General features: G+C 40.5%; 1 protein-coding gene across 2 annotated transcripts in view; it reads right to left on the bottom strand.

The window, feature by feature from the left end:
* Window positions 1-12,801, bottom strand: part of STK24 (serine/threonine kinase 24) — a 52,533-nt gene extending 39,732 nt beyond the window's left edge. The window contains exon 1 of one of the 2 annotated variants that reach the window (XM_036406886.2): window positions 12,444-12,801. In XM_036406886.2, coding sequence (XP_036262779.1) covers window positions 12,444-12,485 — 42 coding nt within the window. In that variant the 5' untranslated portion in view covers window positions 12,486-12,801. The remainder of the gene's footprint in view (window positions 1-12,443) is intronic. The other variant, XM_054518574.1, reaches the window with a different exon arrangement.
* Between the last annotated feature and the right edge of the window lie 10,788 nt (window positions 12,802-23,589).

The following is a 23,589-nucleotide window of genomic DNA, read 5'->3' as shown; positions in this document are numbered from 1 at the left end:
CATAAAGAAAAAATGTAACACTGTCCATGTGTCAGGGTTTTATCCTACTGGCAACAGAAAATGCTGCCATCTCAATTTCTTTTCTTTACCAATAAAGAGTAGCCAGAATGGAAGATCATTACAAAGATTTGTTTTTTATTAAAAGCAAATAGATCAAACACCACTACCAAAAAAAGTAAGCCTTTAGTCTAACCTTCTCTCCTTAAATTGGTTCCCTCCTAGATCCCAGAATCCCTCTTTTCTATTTTTCTCATATCTCATCCTTCCAAGGATTTCATTCACCTTTTTCAGTGCACAGAGCACTATTTCCTTTTGTTTGTGTGACAAACAATCCTCTTCAATTTTCTCTTACTAAGGATCACCTGCATGAATAGCCATGCTTCCTGTCTCTCCCTGATGCCAAGGTTTTATCAAGCAGGATTTATTTATCCTTTTCTTTGTCTCTCAGTTGCATAAAGTCATCCACTCCTAAAAAACATCCTGTTCCCAGCTTTCTTGATTTGAGCAGTTACATAAAAGCCACGAGTGCTCACCTAAACATGCAAACGTAGGACTGAGGTGGACCACGCTGCCACATTTGCTTTTTCTCCACTATTAAGTATTCAGCTCACTACTGCTCCTCACTTTCAGTGCACAGATGGTAAGTTCCACAGTATACCTTCTTAATCTATCAACACGGAGCCTCACTAGCTAACAAAAAATACAAACATTACAACTACAGGGGGGTTGGATGGTACGACCTTTAATGAGCTCTTCCAATCCAAGTTTTTTTATGATTAAACTGGAAAAGTCATAAATAGAGAAAATAGTCATAAAATTAAGAAAGATAGGACAGAATTACTTAGAATCTTGTGCTCAAGAAATAAAATTAATACTTTAAAAGACTTCAGACATATGTATTTTTAAAAGGATGACACTCATGCTAGCTAAGTGAAAAAACATAGTTCATACAGAAAAAGGCTCATACAAGAAGAATTCAGTAATGCCTAAATAAGCATAAAACCACAGTTTATGCTTAGCCCAACTGCGTAGTAGCATGAAGTGGGGAATGAGAACTTCTAGAGTACCACTGACAAGCACTAAAACAGTATTTTCTTTAACAATTAAATTTAGCTTATAAAGCACTTCCAACCTATACTTTTCTGCTCTCACATCTCAGAGTTACATAATTAACCCATACAGCTGCAGGAGGAAGATAGCCTAGAACACAGTTTCTCTGGAGATATCTAAATTTCACAGCTGAAAGAGGTGTTTTGAGGACAGGTAGCTGGAACTGACTGAACCCAAAGATAAACCCACTCGGTTCTCAAAGCGTTTTATCATCATCTGGCACAAACTGGGAGTACACAATAACTTTTAGTACTTTAAAGTCAGCCATAAGACATCACTGCTTTCAGGTAATCATTCCAGGAACAGATCATTGGTGAGATCAGCCCAAAGCAAAAACACTCTAAGTGCACCTACTGCAAGGCTTCACCAGCCCCAAGAAATTCCCCCTGCTTTACATCTTACTGATCCATCCTTTTATGCAAAGTCAGTTTTGGGAAACAAACAGAAGGGCATAGGTTTTATCACCCTTTTGCCATTAAATGAACGGAGCAAAAGATCCACATCCCTTCCGCCAGAACCAGCTTGTTCCTCTGTTTATTTCAATGTAAAGAGAACAACATACTATTACACACTATTAAATATTACATACTATATCTATATATTTATGTATCTCCCACTTAAGAAACCAGACCAGGGCACTTCATGTTTTCCCTCAGCTGCACAGTAACCCTTACCAACACTTCCAGGGACATAATTTCTAAGAGATCACTAAAAAACTACAAACCAAATTGTGCTTACTGGTTCTTCTCATGCTTCACAGAATGCTCTGCTCTCAATATTCAAACCAGTCTTCTCTGAGAACTCCTCATGAATAAAAATAACCTTAACACCGGCATCAGATATTTTCCCTTGTGGAAAACAATTATCTGTCTACACTTTCATACATCCTGTGCTGGAATTTGAGATGATGTGCTGCAGAGAGATGTGCACATCTAATCCAACCACACAAGCCTTCTAGTTCCATTCACTAGCCACAGGAATCTGAGCATTACATCATTACAAAGGCATCTGGGTAAACCACAAACCAATCCCAGTTGCAGCTGCCTAAAACATTCCATGTTTCACCTCCTGAGACTAAAAAGCCAGCACTGCTCAGTTGCAGTGCACTGCAGTTGTTCATACAGAGAAAATGCAAGAGCTACATGCCAGCAGCTTTTTTAAGTTCTGCTGGCTATATGGATACACCTCCTATTTTCCCTTTTCCCCTTAACAGTCTATGACTATCATATATTAAAGCTCCTTGCTTCACAGCACCACAGTCTTCAGAGATTTTTAGGAACCTCACAGTTTCTTTTTTACAGTGTCAAGCTCTTGGGATTCTGGTGTTAGGCTGACAGTTTTATAAGACAACTGTAAAAGAGAATTAACAATTACAGAAAAGTGAGGAAGATAACTTGCTGGAAGACCAAGAAGAAGGGAACGACTGTTCGCTTGAATTTTTATAATCAAAATTATGCAGCCATTTTGAAATGTTAATTGCTCAATAATAACACAACTTAATGGGATCAAAATCATTATCAATAATGATAATAATTGATAATCAATAATGTTATTTCAGAAGCTTCCTGTGAAATGACTAATTACTAAACAAACAAAAAAATCCACCCTTCCTTCCCAGTTCACAATTTTTGTAAATTCATTCCTTTGTTCTAAAATATAACAGTTATCATTCCTGAATTTTCTTCTGAGCAACAGGAGGTAGCAGTTGTTTCAAAAAACCCAAACAACACACTCTTGCTCTGTTAGAAAGGTCTCAGTTTTCTTCTCAGAACACCAGGTGTTTGAAGTGAGAGCCTTGAACCACTGGCAACCTGTGTTTTTGCAAGAACTAAGAGTTGGTTTCTTGAATGACCTGCTGTCTTTCAAAAATAGAGAGATCAGGCCTCCAGATACATAATGAACTGCTTGAATCTGAAAGTACATGAGTGGCCAATTCCCACTCTTTTTTCAGAGATTACATCTGGAAAGGATTCTTGCCAAATTTGATTTTCCTTGGTTTTGTAAATACTTTCAACAGAGACAAAATAAACAAATAGCTTTATAAATATTCTCTCTACACAACTACAAAGAGAAAATTACTTCCACAGACACTGTCACTATAGTCTTGCTGACTCTATTCTTTGCAAACTTTTACTAAGCACAGAGTTTATTCCTACTAATATTAAAATAATGGGAACTGATAAAAGAACCTTCGTGTAATGGAGCACATCAAATATTGCTAGAAACCACAGACTGGAACATCAATATCTGCTGCAAATGGGTAAAGCTAATCACCTTGATAAAGAACTAGATCTCTACCACTACAACATTTTTTTCAAAGCTTGTCACAGAATACATACAGTGACAAATCAAAAACAAGTTATGGAGCATTCAGATTGAATGATTCCAGAACTTTCAATTTCCATAGACACTTGAATTACTTTGCTTTTTATTTCAAATAGTTTTTCACACTTCTGAACACAAACTGCAACCATCTTGTCTCACAGTCCAGCTTGTTCAGCCACGCAGAACAAAGTCCTTTTCACCATAAGCAAAGCCACCATTCATCCAATAATTTGAGTAATCTCTCTGTACTTGTTCCACATTGGATTCATTACTTTTGACCTTAATCAGCCAAAAAAACATACTCCATTTAAAATTAACTCTTCTTAGGACCTAACAACACTGTTGCCTACTTCTACAGAATAAAAATAGTTCAATACATTCTCAGATCCTATTTGTTCAATTTGGTCTCATGGCTCATACTCAGCTGCAGCCAAAAAAACCAAATTACCTCCTCCTAATGCTCTGTATTTCCAACTAATGAGCTCCCAGACTTTTGCAAAGGCTCTTTGTAATACTCATACTCATGACAAGCTGCACTTCATGCTGTTTTATTCAGTAATTCCAATCCCCAGGTTTGCACCATTCTTCAGCACTGCCTCTCACACGTAACAGGTGCCTTTAAATTTTGTCTTTTTGAGGCATTGCCTTTTTCTATGCAAAGGTCACTTTTCAGTCAACAATTGTCAAGAGCAGTCCTGAAGAAACCAACAGTGTCACCCACTCTGACACCACCTCTGCAGTACCCTCTTCACAGTAGGGTTACACACATCTTTCAACATATTTATTTTTATGAACCCCCAATTCTCATCCACACTGACTGTCCCTTAAAGCTCAATAGAAAACACTACTGTAATTCAAACTAGTTAGATCCAACTTTACCCATAACCATTCTGAGAGAAGATACAGCTTTGAGTCTTTCTCCACATCTCACTCAAGTTCTTATTTCTAACTTCTTTTTATGAAGAGTTGTTCCAGTTATTATAGAAAAGCATTAAAAATATTTCTCTTTAACTTACAAGAATTATAGAGCTTCTCCATAATCCAAGTTCTTAAGCTTAACTGTGCAACTGATGGTACTTGCAGATCTGTTATGTATTTTTGAAGCTTGCTTGAAACAGAAAATCAATCATCTTTTAACATCTCAGTTTGCATACTTTTCATTTCACCAAATCAATTTCCAATTTTTCAGTCCAATTCTCATTCCCTATCAAGACCGAGCCCAAAATATAATAATCTGAAGAGGTTCAGAGATTTCTGGGGATTGTTTAGCCTGGAAAAGAGAAGCCTGGGCAGCTGGAAATCTTACTCTGTGTGAATACCTGATGGAAAGGAGTAAAGAACACAGGGCCAGACTCTTCTCTGTGGGGTCCAGAAGAAGGACAAGATGCAATGGCCAGAAATTGAGTTATAGGAAACTTCATCTAAACTTCCAGAAATAAAAGAAAAAAAAAAGGAAAAAACCAAACCGAAACAACAACAACAAACCACCAAAACAAAACTAAAAACCCAGCCTTTCTTAATATAAGGATAATCCTGCATTAGATTAGGGCTGCCCAGGCAGGCTGTGGATCCTTTGAGGTATTCAAAACTAGGCTGAGCAATCTGGTGACTCTACTTTGAGCAGGAGATGCACAGATGTGCTCCATAGGTCCCTTACAATCTCAGCTATTCTGTGATACACTTACTATCACATCAAGAATTAGTTTTGCTGCTAAATTTACTGCATAGAAACATAATTTCTTAAAAATTGAGACACCATTGCTGCACATAATTTTTTTATTTTTTATCTTTGGTCAGACCAGAGAACAGAAATCTGCCAGAGAAATTCACACAGGAAATTTTCTCATGTACCCTGAGAACTTTGAGCCTAAATCCAGTCAAAGTGACCAGCAGGCACAGTTGATGTCATTCTCCTTCACAAAACTCCCCATTTCAAGAAGGCACTGCAAAGGTTTCCCTAGATCACCACTTGGAATTTTTCAAAAACCATTTAATGTCTCTTCATTATTAAGGAGCTCTCCTTTTTACTTTGATCCCCACAAAGCTAGCAGCACAGGGGGCAGCAGTAGAGATACATAAATTTGGATAAATTGCACAAATTCAAATCAGCCCTCCTACAAACTTGGGCTACCAAAGCAGGGGGCAGGGAATAAACAAACCCACGACCCGAAAAAGAAAAAAAAATGCAACCACCAAGACCCCAAAACACCCATATAAGATGGGTTTGCATCAGAGAAAAAACTACCTCCAGGAAGGAGAAGCCTCAAAGTTTGTTACCCAGCATTTCAGCTATCTCAGAAGCTCACAAGTTCTTGTTTTCAGCAATACATATACCCCGTATATGAATAACTGAAACAAGAGACAAAATTATTTCCTGCAGTTGGTGTGAAATTAAAATATAACAGAGGCAGTAAACAGATGATAAATTGTTTGGTTCAATTGTATCAATCCCTATCTGTACTTTCAAAGAGCAGCCAACTAACGCAAAAAGACAAAATATAATCAAGTATTTGGATTTATAGTCGGGACTTTTAGATAAACAATGAAAAGAAAAACATTTTTAGAAGCTTTAAAACTGGAACCAAATTTGAACCATCTCTGTCTTATTTATCAATAATAAAGTAAAATGAGACAAACTACCATAGCCATCTTAGCATTACCATGAACAGCAACAACTGATTTGATTTTATTTTAAGAAGACAAATCAGCAAAACACTGAATGAGAGGTACAAAGACTAGAAAGAAAGCATTTATCTGTAATAACTAGGTGTAGAACTAAGATCCAGCTCTTTCACTGAGAATTTGTCAATTATAAAAAGTAACACATAATTGTTTTCTTTCTTTCTTCATACACATTCCATATTTCTACCACTTTCCATCTCCAATACTATAATTATTCAATTCAGACACATGCTACCATAAGAAAACTGTTTTTTTCTGGGAGAAATACAATATGCCAAAAATACAGAGAACTAGCAAGAGCAATACTTTTAACTATCGAGAAAAAGGAATAACTGCCATCGATTCTGTGAATCTTCAATGGGTTGAAACAGGGGAGAGGAAGCAAAAAATAAAGCTGTAAACCTTGCATCTCAAACACTGAAGGTAAACACATTTAGCATGAATCACTATGGCCTACTAATACTCATATTTATCACTAGAGTTAACTCTCTTGTTCTGATTTCTACCTAGATTGAAACAGGGTGTAAGCACATTTCCAGCATCTGCCTAAAGTCAGCCTATCGTAAAAATATTCCTCAACCCTTGCATAACTCTCTTTCCACTTATTTTCAAGGAAGGTGCACTTATCTTACATTCAGAATACAAAATATTCGATTTTTCATCAGTAACACAAATATGTAAAGCATGCTTCCAGATTTCTAATTAACCAATACCATTTTCTGGGTGTGATGTGGCCTGCACAAATCAGTCTGAAATTTTCTGGTATTTTTCATTCAGAAAACTGCTTAGTGTACAACCCTAGGAGTTTAATACCAAAATGAATAGTTACCTAACTGTAGCCTGCTTCCAGAAAACATATTTAATTGGATTTTTTTCTGAGTTTTTAGTGCAACATCACAAAAAACTTTCATAACCTGTAGCTGACTTCCTCCCTTCCATCCATTACACTTCTAAACTGTAAATTACTGCAATTAAAAATCCCTCCATGCCTTGAGCACACAGTGAAAGCAACACACAAGTATCAGCAGTATGTACAGTACAGCAGTGAAACACAAGATGTATTTTAGACACCAAGAGAAAGATAGCTAAGGAAAAATGTCCCAAAACCACTTTTAGAATAATGTCTCTCACTTGTTTACACTTGCTAAAAAGCTAAAACTTCTGTGATGAAAATCACTCTTAATTAGCTAAGCCACTGATAAAAAGAAAAATAAAAAAGTAGCTCTTTAGGAAAACCCCATCATTACAACAAATGGCTGAATAAAGAATGCTAACAGAGGCAATGAGAAAGTTCTGTTGCATTAATACTACTTGACAAAAATAAGGAAAACAGTGAATTTTAGTCCTACAGCAATGCTATAATTTGAGGGGAGACTCTTCTTGCACCCATTGTGTCTGACAGAAAACCCAGATGTCTGTCTCAAGAAGCTGCCAAGCAGAGCAACTGAGAATACAATAAATTCTCCCAATTCAAGCCTCACTTTTTATCAAGTTACACTGCAGAAGGCTCTTAGTTCTATACTAATATACAACCAGCACAGTCTGACATTTGTGCATACCTGCACATAGAAAATTACCCAGATCAACAAAGAGCTTACAAGTAAAAACAGCTTTGATTATAAAGCGCATCCACACAGATTATTACTTTTAGGCACACTGAACACCACTGAATTAAACACTACTCCATAAAAGATGTATCATCAGAAAAGCAATAACCAGATCAAAATCACTCACTCTCACAGAATACCAGGTTGGAAGGGATCTCAAGGAAGATCTGGTCCAAACTTTCCCAGCAAAAGCACAGTCTAGGCAAGGTAGCCCAACACCCTGTCCAGGCAAGACTTAAAATTTTGAGTCCAGCGTTGGGGAATCCATCATTTCCTCAAGAAATTGGAATAATGGCTGACTGTCCTAATTGTGAAGAATTTTCCTTTTGTGTCCAATCAGAATTCTCCCCTGGTGTAATTTGTACCTCTTATCCTTACTCTTTCCATGTGATTCCTAGTAAAAAGGGAGTCTCCATCTTCTCTTTAGACACCTTTGAAATACTGGAACATAGTGATAAGGTCTCTATCCTGGGCCATCCTTTCTCAAGGCTGAACACATCCAGCTCTCTCAGCCCTCCCATGCAAAAGGCTTCCCAGTCCTCCAGTTATCTTTGTGGTCTTTCTCTCAACCCTCTCCAGCTGTCCACATCTTTTTTTTTTAATAGAAGGGACCAAATTATTATAGGATGGATGCAGTATTTTTTATTATTAATTTATATTCGATGCTGTGCTTTGTCCATCAGTGTTCTGTGCATCCTCTATTCCCCTTCCCACCCCACCCACAAGAAAGGGAGTACGAGAAGAATTTAAGCAAATTTTGAAAATGCAGCCAAGATACATTTTCTACTTCAGAAACACAAAAGATGCCACTATGTAGAAGCTGACATCAGAGCTCTGTGCACCACTTGTAACACAAGGCCCGGTATTTAAATGTGTCTGCTGCCTCAGTAGCCTTTTGTCTCTCTGAGGAACAAAGATGCCAGCTGGCCAAGGGGGTACCTTGCTCACACATCAAACTTGCCACAACACAGGGCCAGTCTGACTGGCCTGTGAGGACACCTGAAAAACACAGTTGCCATAAGCTGCATCTATTTACCTATTGTGGAAGGCCACACAATGGAAACAGGTTTTCCTGACACCCAAACTGCTCCATACATCTATTACATAGCCCTGAAACAGCCTTTGACTGCAGAATGAGAAGATGCCCACTTCTTTTTCACCAGTTAAAACTCTTCTGTCCTGGTACTCAAGGGCTGAGCTTGTCATATGTCACAGAACCATGACATCTGTATTGAGAATATTTTAAAACTGATTATCCAAGATCACAACGGTCCAAAGATCTGTCCAGTATTTAAGTGCTGTAAGTTACTGCAAAATATTTGTCAAACTGTAACATAAACAGTAACAGTGAGCACAAACTCTCAAAAAAAAAATAAAAACCAAACTGGCGAAAGCTCATCTCCTACACAGAAGCTGCAAGTGGAAAGCAGGAGAAGCTAAGTGGCCTTTCCACAGTGCCTTTGATTTAACAACACAATATTTTGAGCTCACACAGAGAAGTACAGAAAAAACACAGAGCTCACACAGGAAGTACTTAAAAGCAGTTTATTGTAAAAGGAAAATAAGTTACAATAAGGAAGACAGTAATACCTATAGTGTGTAACTATGAAAGAACAGCCATGCCGATCAGAACAAAGGATCCTCTAGGCCAGGACACTCATCCTACAGCAGCAAAAAGTGACCATCTTGTGAACAGCACAAAAATAGAGAAATAAACAGCAGCATTTCCCAAAACACCCTTCCAGTCTCTGGCAAACTGACACTTTCTGAGCCTAAAATGGTGCCTTTATGCTTAAAAACCTTTTCTGTTCATTTGTCAAGTTCCCACTTAAATTTAGTTAAACTTCTAGCATTTCTTGAAGCAACACAGCTTGAATGTCAATGCTTATTTACATTTTGCATGAAGAACCTGTAGCTCTTGTACTGAAAATACAATGAAGAATGAATAAAAATAACTTGCTGCATAAACATTGTTATTGCTACAAAAACAGCTGAAAAGGGAGGAAGATAAAAAAAGGAGTTTATCACACAGAAGAGGCTTGTCTTCAAGATGATGGAATTCTAAAAGCACCACAGGAATTTATTACCATAAATTTATAAACACAGTACTTGATTTAAAATACAGCTTCCTTAAAGAAGCTCCAGAAGCTTACCACAGCCTTGAAATGCAGGCCAGTCTGAAAATCAAGGTCGTATACACGCTTACTGGGAGCCAGTCTTGCAGGAATCTCACACATTTACAGGCAAACACACACTCTCCCCAGGCCACTTCCATAAGGCATGAAGAAGCAAGACAACACATCCTCAGTTTAGTCATGATGCAGCTTCACCCTGCACACCCAAACTTATATCTATAGAGAGCCCTTAAAACAGCAACAGCAAAAACTTTGAGTCCGAACTTAAACTGCACGCACAGAAATTTAGGTCAAAACCCAACTCTGTTTTTATTCAGGTTACAACAGGCCCACTGTACAGCAGACAGCAAATCTCAGGTTTTGACAACCTTCCAGCACCATCCTACATTTCCTCCACAGTTTTCCATTCCTTTGGCTCACTCTCTACCCACTCATTTTTATGCATCACTCTTCAAACATTGATCAGACATCTTGTTTAGGGAGAAATACATTAATCCTTCATCCCTCTGCTCTACTGACACTACCATGCTCACGCCAAACAGCATTAATAGAGTAATGCCCCTCCAAGTGATTTTTTGGGGTCAAGAAGTTACCCTGCTCACACAAGCACAATGGGTGCTCTCTTGTGTGAGTACAGCAAAGAATGTCGGAGAAAGCTGCATAACTTGTCACTGACACTGCTTTCACGTTTGTGGCAGAAGCTGGTAGGTGGGGAGGAGGGATCACACTACAGAAAAAGGATAGTCCCGTGATTTAGGAAATTTAATTATAGCCCAGAGAACTAAGCTCTATTTCTCTCTTCTACACAAAGTCCCAAATCTTTTTCTTATCGAAGCAGATGTCACATATTGTAAGTACTTTACTCTTTGAACATTTATTTGGAAGTAAAATCAAAGAGAATTGTGTACTGAAAAGAGGCCGCTATAAAACTGTTATATATTCTGACAGAATGGAAAAGGATACAGACATCTTGAACTGGGCACAGGAAATGAGTGAGCAGCATTCACATTGCTTACAGACTTTATGCCTCTACCTGTTGGGAGACCTCTGGTGTCTTGGGTTTGGTTTTTTTTAGACTATAAAAGTTCACACTTGAGCAACTCTCATAGTAATAAAATAAAAGTCATGAGAAAAATGACACCACTTTGAATAAAACTATTTGAAGCAAAGTCCCAAATTACATGGACTAATAAGAACTCTGAAGATCCACGCATTTAGCACAGCTAACTGTACTACAAACCAAATAATAAATCAAGTCAATAAAAAGCACAGGTCCTCAGATCATAAAGTGACATACATCATCAGTACATGCATACTGATGGAATAATCTTCATTCTCTCACTTCCAAGCAGCTACAAATCTGATTTTTAAATGCTAAAGTGTTATAGGTTCTTTCTCAAAGTAGGTAGTTGTCTTATTTCTAATATGCCCCAAAGGAACAAAAAAAAAGCCCAAACAATATCCACAGTCAATTAAGAAACCCTCATTTCTCTGTCTCTGGCAATCAGCAAACTGCTCATATTTGGAAGGTGAACTTGAACTCCCAACAGCAGGACCTACACAGCAATAAATTAATTAGCTCAGAGAGTGGGCCTACGTAGGCTACAGGGCATCCAGTACTATGTATGAGCACATAATTCATGCTTTGCCTAAGCATGTAACAATTCAAATTTTGGAAAGAAAAGAGATTCATGACTTAGAATCCTGACTCACAATAAAACAAACCACGGTAAATCAATACTTAAACCAAATGATGCACAAACACTTTCAATTCAGGAGACAAATTTGAGAGAGACTCTTACATGTCATTTATAAGTTGTTCTTTTGGAGGTAAGGGCAAGAAAGTTTCTAATCAGATGTGGGAAATATTAGAATAACACACAGATACCAATGACCTTAACGTTTTCCTGGCAGCAGTTTCCATTTAAACCAAGAAAAACGAGGTGGGGGGAGAGGCTCAGACTGAGCCAGCTCAGCCAGCATTAGTTTTTTCAAATATATAGTTTAGACACAGAACAAGCAAATTCCACCGTACAACAACAGCAGCTGACCAACTCTCGGGTTCAAACACAGGAGCCAAACACGATTCCCAAGCACGCCCCTCAGAGCAGCACCACAGACATAGGCACTGCAGCATGCGCTGAAGGGCAACATTTCCAGGCCCTGCTTGTACGGACTGGCTGCACGTATGCTTGCCCTACGCACCTCAAACTAACGGGGCCGAAAATCGCCCACTGAGCCGCGGCTGCCTTCAGGAATTAAAACACCGAGCAGCAGAACTGCCGGCCGGGGGAGGGGGCCACAGGCTCCGCTCCGCACGCCTGCAGCGACAGAGCGGCTGCCGAGGACGGACGCAGGGAGCAGAGGCAGGCAGCGATCCACGGGCGGAGGGACCTCGCCGGGCGCCACGCCAAGCGCTGACAGCACGTTTCGTCTCCATCCCGCTCCTCTGCCCCCAGCCCAGCCCCCGCGGCCGAGCCAGAGCCAAGAGGCGCCTTCTCCCCCCAGACCCGGGAATCCCCCCGTTTACAGCCAGCCCGGCCCGAGGAGCGTGTCCGTGCCTGCCCTTGGGGCAGCTGCTCACCTGCATCCCCGGCAGCCCCGCCTGCACGGGGGAGTGAGCCATGGCGGCGGCGGCGGCGAGGGAGGCTGGGAGGCAGCCGGGTCTCCTCAGGCGGCTCCAGGGCACGGAGCTGAGCTCATCTCCACGCTCTCTCACACACAGCACCGCCGCCGTCCTCCTCCTCCTCCTCCTCCTCCTCCTGGCCCTTCCCCCGGGCGAGCAGCGCCTGTGCGCCGGCGGTTGGAAAGGGGCCGTCCCAAGCCCGGGCTCTCCAGGCCCCCGTCACGGATGCAAAGGCGGCAGCGGCTTCCTCATCCCTCCTCCTCCTTCTCCTCTTCTTCCTCCTCCTCCTCCGGGCCGTGCCGGCGACACGATGACAAACCTGAGGCGGGAGGAAGAGGCGAAGGAGGAGGAGGCGGAGCGGCAGTGGCGGCCCCGCCTGCCGTGCGCGGTACCTGCCCGCCCGCCGCCATGGGCGCGGACACCGCCCCACACGCCGGGGCCGCTCCCGCTGTCGCCGCCCCTCGCCCGGGGCTCGGGGAACGCACCGCGACACCGGCGCTCCGCCGAAGGCTGCGGTGCCAGGAAGCGCTTGGCTTCCTCTCAGAAGCTGCAGAAGCCCCAACCCAAAATGCCAGTCGTGCTTCTCCTGTAGTTCCTACGCGGGAGCAGAGTGGGTCAGCACTGAGGTCTCTCCCACGCAGAAGTTCTGCGTACATGCAAATCCCTTGAGAACTCGACAATGTTCTGTTCTTGGTTACAAGTGGAATTTAGCAGCTCAGTCGCACAGCTTCCCATGTGCCGTGGAGTGCCCTGAGTCTCTCCTTTTTCCGCCCCGGCACAAAAACCTAGGGAGTTTCAGGAGTGTTAAGTTTTTGTAACCTGTCAGCAGGTGGGGCTGGGATCCATAGGACAGCGAGGCTCGCTATCTTTTCAAGAGACTTTTAAAATAATGTGAGCATCCACTGCAGCATAAGTTGCTTTTCACTAGATAGTTCACTAGAGTTTGTACAAATCTCGTAACTGCAGGAAATATTCGAAAATAGAAAATGGTCTTACTGAAAAGTGGTTGGAACTTCCACTGAAGTTTTTCCTCTAGTTATGATACTCTTTGTTGTCTTATGTGGGCTGAGTTAATGTTGCACAATCTGACTTTTCTGAAACTTGGAGATACATAAATGTTCCTAGGATGTCTACGTCAAAGTATTATTCAAATAAAATTAGCCAACAGCCTTATGCAGGCAAATAAGTGTGCCCACACACCTGCATATTGGTGTTTTACCTGAGAAAATAAACTAAATGTACCAGCCCTTGAGTACAGTTAAACAGGAAAAGATGATGGCTAGAAACTGAAAATTGAAATCTTGAAATTATTTTTTCAGTTGTTCATGAAGGAGTTGAAAATTTCCTTAATGCTGGGATGGAGTTGAGATTCTGTGGTGTTTGGCTTTAGGAAATATGAACAAGTTTCTACTGTTTACTGGTATGTAATTTTCAAAGAACTGTAAAGTCTTTTCTTTCAAATCAAAAATCAAATAACAGTCATGAGAATCAGTATCAAAACTCTCTATTTAGATTGTTTTCTAAAGCATTTTTGCAATGCTCTTATTAAAAAAAAAAAAAGGTGTAATATCTCCATGTTTGCTCCACTATTTGCACTATTTGCAGTAAGTTTTCCTAGCTTGCTAGGGAGAAAGTCAATGGGCTATAAGTGAACCTTTTCTTTTGTCTCATGAATATCACTGAGCTTTTGCTACAACACATAATATTAAAAATCTTCATTGAGAAAATGTCAGTTTTACTATTGTTTATGCAGTTTTATTTTGGGATTTTTTTTCTATATAGTCATTATGATACAGATTTTATCAGCTGCTTTACTCTTTCTGCAGTTGCACATTCAGTGTGAAGTCAAAAAAAAAAAGGTACACAAGTTTTCTCTTTTGTATTATGAAAGGTATACAACTGGTTTTATATATACTCTGTCCATGAGTATATTCTTTGGGACTTAATTAATTTTCACAAGGAATATACACTTGACTTGATAGATTCTCTAGCTCAAGGCACATAAGGACAAAAAAGGTCCCTTGCTGCTCTGAAGTGACTTCCACCATGTAACCTCCTGGCCTGGGGCCACCGTGAGGTCTTTCTGTGGTTTGTGTACCATCATGGATTTATTCCATCTCAAGATTTTGAAGTTCTGCATTATATGTTCAACAAGATTCTGTACCTGAAAAATTATATTTTGGGCCATGGAATAAACTTTGTGGGCAGATTAACTTGTCAAATGCAGAAAAATAAAGGAGCAGATTCAAAACTCTTCAGTCACAAACCAGATACCAGTCCAAGTTAAGTTCTAATGAAGTCAGAACAATGTATTAAAAGGTCTAACATCTTGTCACCTTCTAAATTTTATACTCACATATAAAACGTATCTCACGTTCTGATACACTTTCAATTTCTCCCAGAACTTGTAGAAAATTTTAAATATTAGTTTTGAATGTAATTTTAAAATAATGTGTGTGTGTCTGCTGTTCATTTTGTAAATGCTAGTCTTTCTGTCAAAATTTCAACTCCATCTCACAGACTAAATAACAGAAGCCTTTCAAATTTTCCTTTCCTTTTCTCAACCTTTTGTGGGTTTTTTTAATCTTTTCTGAGAAGAAAAAAAAGATTTTGTGTATTGAAGTCCAAAGAAAGGCTAGTCTTGCAGAAATCTTTATTAAAGAGAATGATTACATGTTATGCTAGCCAACCATCCAACACAATGACTGAGACTTCAAAAATAAATACTTCATATCATTAAGACAGTTCCCTGATGTATCTTTTTGAAGCCAGATGTTCCAAGCATTCAAAGATTCAATTTATTTTATGTATCAACTTCTCAGTAACTGGTTTGCTTTCAATTTAACGTGATACTTTGCATATGCAGAGATTTTCTGCCTTGCTGGTTATGTTTAAGCCATAAACTATAACATTTCAGTCTCTAACAGTAAGATAAGAGCTACAAAAGAAGAATATAATTACTTAATTGTAAAGGCTGTGACTATGAACTTCTGCTTATAAATACCTGTGAAGAAAAAATGTTTTCCTTACTGACAAAGACTGAAACTTCTCAAATGAACAATGTAAGGTCAATGGTGTTTTCTAAGATGAAAGGTGTACCAGGAACCCAGCTCATTTTAAATTTATAATAATAAAAGTGTCACTCTTTCCTGTATCGCACAATGCACAGCAGCTTTAACAAGGCTCTTCACAAATGGATCTTTAAGAATTTAAGTGTTCCTGGGGCAAGAGGGGAGGTCCTCACACAGGTCTCTAACTGAAGATAGAGAGGAAAGAAAAAGACAAAAACCTTTCACAGTGGGGGATGTTACCAATAGGCTGTCTCAGGACCAATATGGGACCCATCTTGCTCAGCATATCCATGAATGAGCTAGGAAATAGACTAAAGAAAATTGACAGTCTCATATTGCCAATCATCATGAGAGAGAAACTAAAACAGAGCCCAAGGAGTTGAAGAAAAATCTCAGTGAGTGACTGCTGAGTGACATGCCAGCAGATGGGGGCTCAGTATTGAAAATGTGCTCCTTCAGCAGAGTAGAAGAATGTCAGAATATGAGTGCTGTAAATATCCTCAATGTGGCCCTACAGAAAAGCAGCTTCCTGGGAAAACTTTATAAACATGAAATAACTAATCAGTGAATTAAACCCCAAAGGTATAAGTAAGGCTCATTTCTGCACACTGAGTCATTCTGACTATGCTTCTCTTTCAGATCAATGTCCAGTCCTTTCAGCTTTCCTTTCTGGCAGATCTGCTCAAACAGCAACTTAGTCTCCCAGGAATGAGCCAAGGGACCAGACAAGGACAGGATGCAATTTTATTTTTTAAAAAATACGTTTAGTGATAAAAAGCACATTTCCCTGTAAATAACAAAAAATATCCCTATGTTGTCCAGGACTGAAGTTTTCCCTGCTTTTGGTTGTATGTTCCACAAGATTAGTTTCCAGTGTACTTCCAAACTAGGCAGCAATGATACAGCTACAAAACATTGGGGTTTTCTCTGTTTCCACCAAAATTTTAAAATTCAGCTTTCAATTTCCGTTGGAAAGGGTGTCCCTTCTACAAAGTTTGTGATGGAGCCTTTCTTCCTCTCAAGATGCCATGGGTAGCCCTGCAACTGTGTATTTCTTCCAGCAGAGGAAGCTTGTGTAGTTTCAAATACACACAACTTGCCTTCCACAGCTAGATTTGGCTGTGTATTTACATAATGGTTCAACAAGCCATTTGTCAGAAAATGGTTTTGTCAATTGCAGAAGTAGAGCTGGAAGTTCAAACAATGGCATTCTACTTCAGGTCTTATGAATGCTGAAGGGGAAAAATTTGGTTATTAAATTATGTCCCCCCCCCCAAAAAGCCTTTTTTTTCTATGTTTGTATAAAACATGTCGTTTTGTATATATTTCCCTTCCTGCAGTGATGTTATTAATATCATTCATAGAAAATGGCAGGTTTTTGAGATTCATAATAGAAGAAAATTCACTTTCTTGTAGTACTGAGAATCATAATGGATAAGCCAGATTGAGGCAGGAAATGGAAGAAACATCTTGAGTGTTATATGCTGTTTATTAATAATGAGCAGAATATAAATGCCTGAAAGTATTTTAGTATTCCAGGCAGACAATTAAAATTAGATGGAGACCTAGAGCTTATTAAGAAACATGAGATTGATTTTACTGTCCTATGCCTCTGCCCCTGAAGAGCATCATTGCATTATACCTAGCTTTTTATAAGCCTTTCTCTTAGCCCCTTGTCACACAAACCAAACATATGCAAATGGAAGAAAACATACCTTCTCTATCTTCTTCTCACATTTCACATTTTATAATGGAGACATCAGTTCTTATCTCAGGTTAATGTCTGTGTAGACAGCAGAGTAGCAAACTCTCTGGACTAATGGATCCATTAAGGGTGACCTTTAATGGTTCTAAACTAAAATAGAGTCAATTTAGATTAGATAGAAGGAAGAAGTTTTTTACAAGGAGGGTGATAAAACACTGGAACGGGTTGCCCAGAGAGGTGGCAGATGGATGCCACATCCCTGCAAACATTAAAGGTCTGATTGGACTGGGCTCTGAGCATCCTGGTCTATTAGAAGATGTTCCTGTCCCCAACAGGGGGGATGGACTAGAAGACCTTTAAGGATCCCTTCCAGCCCAAACTATTGTGTGATTCTGTGACCCTGTAATTATGCTGAGACACATGCCTTAGACAGTCCATGGCATCACAGATGTGAAATGTTTGCTTGTAGGCTACAGTTGTCCCAGCGGAAAAAGTTGCACTGTTCTCATTGATAACTGATAAGTAGCAGTCTTAAAACTAACTGCACTACTTCACTATTTTAATTCAAGGATTATCTCATTTTTTACTCTTCATTAATTCATTATATACCAGCTGTTACCTGTAAAATCTTGTGTTGACAGAAGTGTATTGTATTCATCTGTTGAATAAATAAACACATGGATTCCTGCAAGTACCAGTTGTCACTCTGGGGTGTAGTTACCAAATGAAAATCATCATGATGTGATGAGTTTTTCAGAGTACATCTTTGTGCTGTGTTTAATCCAACTTAACTGCAGTCTACTGCCAAAGTGCTGATTCCACTCTTCCTTTCTCCCAGCCCTGGCTCCAGTCCTTGCATTAGCAATCACATGCCCGCTTGGTGATTTGGATCAGTTCACTGATCCCACGGGAAATGCATCCACATCCTGCAGGATTAGTGTCCTGTGGCAGCGGTCCCTGGGTGTCACACAGCAGGGACACCATGTGGACACCAGCACCTCCCATTCTCTGCTAGCCCACAGTTAGTTCAGATGGGCTAGGAGGTGAAACTCCATCCAGAATGTCCTCTTTGGAGTGGGATGGTGGCTCCAGCCCTGTCATACCACAAAAGCCACCTTCTCAGTTTGCAGGAATGAATGCTCCTGCCTGTGGTTTAAGCCCAGAGCTGTGTATTCATAGCAGTCAGTCTTCAAAGAGAATGTACAGAAGGAAACAGTGGAGAGATGACTTTGTGGACAATAAACCTCTTTGCTAGGCAATCAGAGACCCTCAGCCTGCAGCCTTCACGGCGCAAAATTTAACACCCAAAAAGGAAAAGCCAGAAATCAGATACCCTCAAAAAAAGCAAGCTTGTTATTTTGGGAAGGTTTTCATTAGGCCATGAGCTATCTTCTAGCGCTTGAACCTGCCAACATCCCTCCTAGGTATGTGTGGGGGACAGCTACAGCTTGTAACCGTGCTCCACAAAAATGCAGCTCCTTTGTGTGTACCTTCCTCCTCTGCCAATCATTCCCTTTCCATTTAGCCTTCTAAAAGTAATTAGCCAGCAAGTTCCTGTTGTGCCCACAATGCTCTGATATGATCCAGTCATCTTCCACCTCCTCCTGCAGATCTCCTCTCATTCACAAAAATCAGCTGCAACCTCCCACTTGCCCCAGACCTTTGGCAAAATCCCAGGGCCTTGCGCTCCCTTGACATCTGCAGTTGCCAGCTCAGTTTTCCTCCTATCTTTTTCATGAGAGCAGGCTTCCTGGGGATTTGGGACTGAGTATATCTCTTCTGCCAGCTGAGGCAGTGGGTACCTGATGCTTTTATTGCAAACAAGAGCAGATCTTGCTGTTCCACATCAGCACTACTGATCTTCGCTGCACAGAAGCAAATTTACAGGGTGAGCTATGGTAGGCTTCTATTTACACTTCAGTGGAGTTGCAGAGCTGCAGAGTCTTCCCATTCCAGTCTCCTGACAGCAGAAGGATCTGCCTCAGCATCACAGCTGCAGAAGGCCACAAATCTGCATCTTCTTCTGTTGAAGCTTAAGTGAGAAAAACACATATAAACCCTTGAAACTGCTACCAAGAATTACTATCATGAAGAAATACAGAGATGACTCTTCTGACATTTTGTGTACAGACTTATTTGGGTTAAATGCACATTTCTGCTACACTCAGTGTGCAGAACTTACCTTGACAGTCTGTTCTTCCTGGATGAGGTTCTAGTTTCTTATCTAAATGCTGCAATTTTGTCAGATATTTACTCTCAGTTCTGCTCATTCTGCATCTTGGACTTGGAATATATCCTGCCCAAAGTGCACCTTCTTCTCAAACTCTCCAAGGTGCAATTCATGACTTTTCTTACCATTCTCTTGCGAAACTCTTCAGTACTAACTCACGGGTACTGTGGGTCAGGTATTATAGATCATCATCTATCTATCTATCTATCTATCTATCTATCTATCTATCTATCTATCTATCTATCTATCTATCTATCTATCCAAGGTGATGCGGGTTTGTCCACTGATATCAGTGCAAAGATTCTCATCAGCTTCACTGGACTCTTGATTTTTGATATTTGTAGGTAGTACAAAGGCTTCTCAGCCCATGGCACATCTTTCTTTTTACATGCATATAGATTGATATTATTGTCGTTGACTTATTTCCATGAGCAGTTTTCTCAAAGAATATAATACAGCCCTATGCTTACCGTTATTTGTATTTATGAAAGTAAAATCTTCTAACCTGTTCCTCACTAGAGTTCAAGGTTTTACCATGTGTGTCTTCACTTGATTCTTCCAGCAGAAACACAAGATAACGTAGTTTTTATGTTCTGATTGTTAACCAAAGAAGCACTTTCAAAAGATGCATCCCTGTGATTTTTATACACATGAAGTGTTTATATTTAATGACTTGAGTGTTCAACCAACTTCTGTAGAGATTATTTTTAAAGCGTTTTAGTTCAGCTTTAAGATTATATTTCAGGCTTCCCAAGAAGTCCATGTGAGGATGAGGGTGCAGCATCATTAGAGTGTTTAACTGCTCAAAGACTGTCTTTTCCAACAACCACATCTTTCTTCAACACTGGCATCATTTCATGTTGACTTAATCTGATCTGGAAACAACACCTCTCCCCTGCAGAGATCCTAAGCTGAAGTTTCCTCTGCTTTCCACGGGGCAGACACAGTGGAGGACAGAGCAGGAAGGAGCAACCCCAACAGGCCTTGCACACAGGTCCTTGGCCCCAGTCTGAAGATCTGGTTAGAAGTGCCTCAGGAGCTGCCATCCAGTGACTTTCCTAACTCCTCCTATCCCAAACCTTTGTCACTGAGCATCTCAAATGCCCACATCAGCCCTTCCCAAATTATTTCAAATATGTGATGCTTGGGTAATATAAATCTCCTCTGAGCAGTCCTGCCTCTCAAAGCTCTCCCATTCAAGTCACAGTTCACTGCAAATCCCATCTGCTTTGACAGCCTCCCCAGGACCAGTTTCCTGAGGGTCCATCCAGGGGCTGATTCTCTCATCAATTCTTACAGCAGCAGCAGCCATAGCCCCACAGGCTATGGATGTTCCTTGTTGTCCTCTCAAGGACTATGCCCAAAGATCTTTTCGTAGCATGTCCGAGTTTAACTCTAAAGTTTGCAGGATAGCTCTAAAACCTGCATCTCTACACACTTGACAAATGCCAGGATGAAAAATGCAGTGCTTAGGAGATGGCTAAAACTGAATGTTATGCAGGAATGAGCTGCCCTTCCAACAAACTCCCTTAATGGAAAGTGTCTAGCTGGCATGGCCTCACCAAGAGCCATCCTGGAGAGCTGGGGCCCCTATCAAATGCAGTGGTTATGGCTTTCTTGTTATCAACAGGGTGGGTTAAGTAGTTGTACAACAGATTAACAGTCTGGGAAGCCATCCAGGAGGCAGGATTCTGAAATCAGTGCATACTCACTCTGTCAGAACCAAATGAAGCCCAATTCAGCCCAAATTTGTATCCACTTAATGCTGAAGTGTCTACACATCCCTCTGTTTAACATGGTGCTGTTTTTCCTAGGGCTGTTTTTTCTGGGGATTAGTCTGCTGTGCCCACAGAAGGCAATATTGCTTTGTCTGACTGACATTTTGCTCAGTTACAAAAAGCCCCCTCAACTTTCTTGTGTCTTTGTTTCTTAGGGCAGAGTTTCATGCCTGGGGTTTGAGTCCTGCAGTTAAATTGGATTAAGCACAACATGAAGCTGTAGCCAGTGATTTTATCAACTTTTGGGGTAAGAGTGTTGGGTGCTGCAGCACAATCAGCGTTATTCTTGTTCTTTACTGTTCTTCAATATAAACGTCTCTTTTTTATAATACCACGTGATATTTTGGCAATTTTAATAAGTTTTTTAAAGTTTATAAGAGAAGCAATTTCCACCAATACCGCCAGAGACTCTCTCTTGCTAAAATCCACCCAAATATAATTTTTCTAAATACACAGCAGTCCTGTGGTCTTCAAAAGCGATACTGATCTATGTGTCTCATATGATACCATAGTGATCTAGGTATTTTCATAGGATAATCTGAAGTTTGTGATACCTGCGAGTGAAGAGCGATTAAGTTGACGATGGGCGGGGGGGTGTTCTGGGTGTGCCTCTCCGTCCCCTTTCCCTGCCACTGTAGCGTATTTTTCTGCCACCTGGTGGTGGAAATTGAGTTTCTGGTGAGGGACCCCGGGCTACACTTAGGGAAGCTTTGCCTGAGCAGCAGGCCTAGAATTGGCAAACAAAGAAAGGTTAAATAAAGGTAGGGAAGTGTCTTGTATCTTATATCTAGCAATATTACCTAGAGTCTGTACTCACGGACTGGCGTTTCACTGCAAAAAGGCCAATCTGGAAAAAGCAAATAAATGCTGTTAAACGAGCTGCATCAAGGCAGGTGGGAAATGGCTCCGGGCTTCTCTAATTCCTCCTGGTTCTGCCAAGCTGCCTGAGCTGGAAATAGGAGTCACAGAACAGAATCCTGGGTCTGTCCCCTACAACAGGGGTGGCAGCAAGTCAGGGAGGGAGCTGAGTTCATCACCTGCGTGCTGTGGGTGCTGGAGCAGCCATCTGCTCTGAGGCTGTAGTGAGGAAATCACAAGTCACACTTGCGATGAATGCATGAAATAAACACCTCAAACTGAAAACCAGCCAACCAAAAGATGCTAAACCCCAGCCTGGGTTTCCATAACTCAGCCAGGAATGTATTGGTTAGTGACCATAACCCAGGTCCAAAATGGTGGGAGGAGATGGTCTGTGGCAGTAACACCTTGCTCTGCTACAACAGAATAATGACCATTAGTCTCATATTCCTGTTCTCTTCAAGACAGAAGGGGAAGATGTAGAGAATCTGGAGGTTCTCTCTTCCACCCTTCCCAATTTCCATGCTCAGTTTCTTAAACAAAATCTCCCCCTCCAGTTTCAGCACTCAGCCAGGCCCTGCCGCCCTGGGACATCCACAGCTCAAACTCGAGTACACTTGTGTAGCAGTGTTCTACTCCTACCCTCCCATGTTTGGGATCAGATTTCAGTAAAAATGCCTTCAATATCAGGAATTCACTTAGGTGGTTAACTGGCCTCAGGCAGTCTGTTGACTAAGTACCAACCTGAAGGAGCTGAAAAAATTGAATTAACCTTTACTTGAAATATTTCTTTGTACAATAAGACCTTTAGGAAAAAGAAGTCCCACCTAAGTAGAAAACATTTCCAATTTTCACTACCAAGGAAGGATGGTATGGCTCTGGGAGCATTTATTTATTTATTTATTTATTTATTTAAAGTTTGCGAGGCTTAAATAAAATATTTTTTCCCAGCTAGGAAAGGACTTGGAATTTTTTAAAAAGTCCTTTATGGGCTAAGATGGAAAGAAGTTCAGACAGGAAGATACATTGCAGTCTTCTGAATCTCACAGGAGGAGGATAAATACAATTTCACATGAGCAGACAGCTGAAATTTCATCTTAATCTCATGAGAGTTTTATTTGCCACTTAGAGCAGCAGCAGGTCAAATGAGGGATTGCAACAGCAGGCTGAGAACCAGTGATGTCATAGTGCCTCAGTATTTCATGCTTAGCCCTTGGATAATTTTTATTAATTATTTTATTTAATTATGCATCTTCCACAGTTTTGAATTTTAATTCCCCTCACCCCCAAAATACAGCAATAGTGTTACAGAGACAGAGCTGCTTTCACTGCAGATATTCTCCTTATGAGTGTTTCAGAATGTCTTATGACCATTTTGGCATTGAAGGGAAAACCAGCTCTTTCATCCCAGTACATCTACCAGCAAAAGCAAACCTGTCTGATTAGCATCTGCAATAATTAG

This window comes from Molothrus ater, chromosome 2 (assembly GCF_012460135.2).
Source record: "Molothrus ater isolate BHLD 08-10-18 breed brown headed cowbird chromosome 2, BPBGC_Mater_1.1, whole genome shotgun sequence".
In the NCBI taxonomy this organism is placed as follows: Eukaryota; Metazoa; Chordata; class Aves; order Passeriformes; family Icteridae; genus Molothrus; species Molothrus ater.
The sequence above is the reverse complement of the archived record's forward strand: the minus strand, read 5'-3'. Positions and strand labels throughout refer to the sequence as shown.